The following is a 4,990-nucleotide window of genomic DNA, read 5'->3' as shown; positions in this document are numbered from 1 at the left end:
AGTTTGGTGTGGTCAGTAATCTTGGAGAAAAAGGGAGAAAGAATTGAGTTGCTTTGCGCAAAGCGGCAGCAGTTGCCGGCGACAATGGGTCCGGTACTGGGGGAATGACACAGACTGAGACGCGCTTGTCTCTTGTACCTTATAGTGGGATTCGTGTTGTTGTCTGAACGTGTTTTATTATTAATATTCCGTCCACAGCATCTCTGATTCACAGACTCGATCATGACTGTTGTGAGGACTCTTGACGTCAGAGGGGAGAATCATCGCTGAGGTCCAATGGGGGGAATATCAAGCGAGGCAGAGCTATCGTCCTACGAACAGAATTAGCCATGTTAACCGACGGGCACCTCGCTTTTCCACAGGACTTAACCCGCCAAAGATGACGGTTTTACTCAACTACGTGAAACAAAGCGCATTTTAGTTCTTCTTTTATGTTGTTCTCCGTCTCTTTCTGGGTCCTCCATCTCCCCTCTCATCTCCATCTCCTCTCGTATGACAGGCACGGACTGCGCGCGAGCTCGGGGGAGAAAAAGGCATTGCAGCTTCATGGCACTGAGGTACCGTATGCTGATGCGCACTTGTGCTTTCTTTTGTATGAATATGTCTTAGTTAAACGTGTCATTGAATTGCAATAATTGGTTTCCAACGGGCACCAGTGTATTTAAACAAATTGCCGGAGGCTTGACCTCTCCGAGTCCTTTGCAGTCTTTTCCTGGTCAGTTTATATATAGCCAGGTCGGTGAAGTGGAAATTTATGAATGAACGAGTTCAAATGTGTCTGCGTCTATGGCGTCAGGAAAAAGCGCATCATTGTGGATTCTGGAAGCATATACACGATGCCTTCATAAGAGACCCGTGCGCTGAGGTGGCGCGTCTTATTTTTAGCCAATTACTAAAAATAGAAACAAAGTGAAGTGCGTGCGTTTTGTCAGGACTGGTGCTTGATTAATAGCCCTTTCCCAATGAAATGCACATGCAGCAATAAACTAAGCGACATATTGCATATTTACAGCTCGTCCGGATGCAATTTGCTACATTGTTTTGGTGGTTCAAAATGTGATAATTGCGCCTCGCAAGTGCTCAACGACTATTTAATTTCTAATTAACCACAAATCAACACTTTGCCAGCAATAATTATAAAATCTGAAAATTCCAGCTAATGACAAATTTTGTGAACGCATAATATCATACTCAGCCTAGTAATTTTATTGACTGCCCTAAGAACAAGAGACTGTGTCATCAAGTTCAGAGGCTTCGGGCATATTTCTTTTGACAGATATCCTATTCTCACTGCCTTTCCACTGACATACACATTCTCTCTTATCTTCACTACCGCACCCCTCTCTCTCTCTCTCTCTTTCACCCCCTCCCTCCCCCACCATCAGCTATGATTCACTCTCTTGCAGCAGCAATGAGCAACCAACTTCAAAACACCTCTTCCCTCTCCACGGCGGGCACGTGGAATCTCCTGGATGTGCGGAACTCATCACCGGTGCGGACGGCAGAGCTGAGGCCTCTTCCCGTTAGCCCGTGGGACATTGCACTGTGTGTGACAGGCACGCTCATCTCCTGCGAGAATGCAATCGTGATTGCCATCCTCTTCTACACGCCCACCTTGAGAGCCCCCATGTTCATTCTGATAGGGAGCCTTGCGTTCGCGGACCTGCTCGCAGGACTTGGCCTCATTCTCAACTTCGTTTTCATCTATATGCTGAACAAAGAGTTCGCGACTCTGATCTCCGTCGGCTTGCTGATCGCCGCCTTCTCCGCATCAGTGCTCAACATCCTGGCCATCACAGTGGATCGCTACTTGTCCCTCTACAACGCTCTGACCTACCACACAGAGCGCACGGTGACATTCACCTATGTCGTGGTGGTTCTCATCTGGCTGGTGTGCATCATCCTGGGCCTAATGCCAGTGCTCGGCTGGAACTGCCTCCGAGACGAGGCCAGCTGCAGTATCTGCCGGCCGGTCACCAAGAACAATGCTGTGGTGCTCGCTGTGACGTTCTTACTGGTGTTTGCCCTCATGATGCAGCTTTACTTACAGATCTGTAAGATCGCCTTCCGCCACGCACAGCAAATCGCTGTTCAGCACCAGTTCATGGCCATTTCCACCACAAAAGGTGTATCCACGCTCTCCGTCATCCTCTGCACCTTTGCCGCATGTTGGATGCCCTTCGCTATGTATTCGATCGTGGCAGACTCCAGCTACCCAATGATCTACACGTATGCAACAGTGCTGCCGGCGACATGCAACTCGGTCATAAACCCAATCATATACGCTTACAGAAATCCGGACATCCAGAAATCCCTGTGGCTAGCCTGCTGCGGATGCGTGCCGTCCAACTTCTCCTTGCGGCCAAGGACATCGAGCGATGTATAGGTCGGACTACCTATGAGTTGTGTCTATCTCATATAATTGGTTTGTACCGTGTCAGTGTTAATGATATGATGTTTTCCCTTGATGGGATCCCAGTCAAACGTTGCGGGTTGTGCAGTAGCTGTTGAGATCCAAGATGTCAACCTGCAAATGTATAATTTGCATGTCTTTAATGCATAGTACACCTCTATGCACAAAATATCAAATAGTAGACATGATCTGAATAATCTGGATAATCTGATGATAATACGATATGTTGTACAAGCCCAGTGACAAATATAAATATACTATATATCTATTAATAACACCATTAATAGTAAAAATTATTACAAAATAGACCTGATTTGTGTGAAGAAAGCTGTAAACAGCTTTCATGTACACGTTCATGCTATGGGAGTGCTTTCAGAACCACGGACAGTGGCAGATACAATGAGGCTATTCCCTTGCAATCCCGCCTCTAACACTTATATCCGTGTTCACTTAAAAATGTATGAATGACAGAAAGAAAACACAGTCCCGCGAGTGAAAATTATACTGCTTCTGGCATCTGTCGCTTTACAGACAGTTTTATCAAATCACTTTTTTTTCCATCTCACTAACTGAAATTATGATGCAAGAAGAAAAAAAAAAAAGACCTCTTCTTATTTGTTACTACGCGTCATTTGCAGAGAAACTTCATATCATAAATTGAAGATTTCCTGGGAAAAGCCAGTTTGTTTAGACATACTGAATTGGTTTATTACGTCCCTAATGACAGCAAAATATCTGCTGCTACAAAGTTGTGAAGCAAATCATATTTTCACACATTTTGGGTCTCTGGAATCTGTCGAGCACACGTTTTGGTGCGTAACGGCGGGTTAATGAAAGTTTAAGTGCGAAATGAGGTGTCAGCCACAATGCTGTAAATTTGATGCAGACAACATCTTTCAAAGCAATTCTGCAAAAGACCAACTGGGGCAGGAATGCTTAAATGAGACAAAAGATTTGGGTCTGTACAGCAAAATGATTCCAGCGATTATCAGATATAACTGAGTGTGTAGACTGCACAATTACTCCGTCAGATCAGAGATCAGTGTTAGGGGCAGGCTTGTGTGTAAATAGATCTACATGCAGGCCTATTAAAAGATCAGATAACTAGGCCAAAATGGGACAGAAGGGACTTAAGTTAAGATTCAGCCCAAAAGACCTTGAAATGGCATGTGAGATTTGAAAAACACATCACTGAATCTGCCAAATTGGATTTATATTACGCTGTACAACCAAAAACACACAAGAAACTCAAAAGACAAAACCGACTCTCAAAATGGCGCAAATGAAACCACTAACAGCTAAAGTATTAACTGTAATATTTTATATGCATAGATATTTGTGGAGCTTGAAATATGACCATAACAAAGCCTTGCGTTTTCGAGGGGGGAATGAATGTCACAGCTGTTCTTCGACGACCCCTCATTTGCAGCAGAGAATCTTAATTTAGGCCTTACCGTTTCTCTTCTGCAATAATGAATCGGCATGTACCGTTCATCGACAGAGCTACAATCACAATGAGGCCATCAACAGAGCTAATTTTACTTCCTGACTTGAACATGATAAAAAGATTCTGAGAATAGGTTAGTGATACCAGAGTGTTTCAGCTCTTTAAATCAAATGTACTGTTTTCTAGGATGCGCTTTCACATTGTAGAACAAGTATTCAAAGTTGGCCTTGAGAGCCCATCCAGATGCCCTCTGACTAACCTCAATACTCTTAGTGACCTGTACAAAACCTGATGGACTTCTACATGGAGCTATTTCACAGTCTGGACACTGTGGAATAATTCTCCAGTCTTTTTTTTTGTGCGATTGTGTGACACGCCTGGTTGTTTGTGTGTCTGTGTGCGAGAGCGAGCGGACCATTTGTTTATATACCACTCACTTATGTCAGGAGTGGGGTTCAGTGACCAGTCACACTGTGCCCACTTATAAAAAATAACCCACCCCTCATAATACACGACACCTGGCAAATATCAATGTTTTTCAGAAAATCTCTATCGTTATGTAATGTATCTCCACTACAATGTACTCAATTGGATGCTATAGATTCAGTTTGTACAGGGGTGCAGCGGTTATTTTTCTTATGCAATGCTGTATGAAAACGTATATTTTTATACACATCAGGGCATGAGTTTTATGATGTCGTTTTGGTGTGTGTGTATATGTGCGTGTGTTCAGTACCTGTATTCTTATCAATGGTTTCCTAGAAAAAGCAAAAAAAAGCAAAAACGAAACAAAAAAACTAACACGTGAAACAGAAAGAGTGTTGACAAGGCAGAAAGTGCCATAATTTCACTTACTAGTGTCTTACTGAGTTAATGCATTAATCAGATCAGTAAAAACAAGGATTATGATTTCTAACATCACCTGACTGTGTCGACAGTCACCTTCAAACCTGCAGGGGTCCAAATACAGCTTTGTGCCCAGATTATAGGCAGCTTGACTACTGAAGACAGACAAGATATCGTTTGTTTAGTAGCGGATAGTTTTAACTAGGGATGCACGATATATCGGCCACCATATCGGTATCAGCCGATATATGTTCATTTTTAATGTTATCGTTATCGGCCCAATA

The 4,990-nt window shown here is 43.4% G+C and overlaps 1 protein-coding gene across 2 annotated transcripts; it reads left to right on the top strand.

Annotated features, from left to right (window-relative positions):
• Positions 1 to 342: 342 nt before the first annotated feature.
• On the top strand, positions 343 to 2,996 carry gpr185b (G protein-coupled receptor 185 b). Of its 2 annotated transcripts, none has more exons than XM_084404569.1 (2): positions 343 to 557; positions 1,407 to 2,996. In XM_084404569.1, the coding sequence occupies exon 2, from the start codon at positions 1,412 to 1,414 to the stop codon at positions 2,384 to 2,386; it is 975 nt and encodes a 324-aa protein (XP_084260695.1). In that variant the 5' UTR covers positions 343 to 557; positions 1,407 to 1,411; the 3' UTR covers positions 2,387 to 2,996. The 2 variants fall into 2 exon arrangements, with proteins under 2 accessions (XP_084260695.1, XP_084260694.1); XM_084404568.1 differs by having other exon boundaries at positions 1,386 to 2,996.
• The last annotated feature ends 1,994 nt before the right edge of the window (positions 2,997 to 4,990 follow it).

This window comes from Rutilus rutilus, assembly GCF_951802725.1.
Source record: "Rutilus rutilus genome assembly, chromosome: 3".
NCBI lineage: Eukaryota > Metazoa > Chordata > Actinopteri > Cypriniformes > Leuciscidae > Rutilus > Rutilus rutilus.
Note: the sequence above shows the minus strand (reverse complement) of the source record. Positions and strands in the feature narration are given on the sequence as shown.

Coding starts and splice junctions, on each gene's coding strand:
- gpr185b (XM_084404568.1), top strand. CDS start 1,388: ATGATTCACTCTCTTGCAGCAGCAATGAGCAACCAACTTCAAAACACC.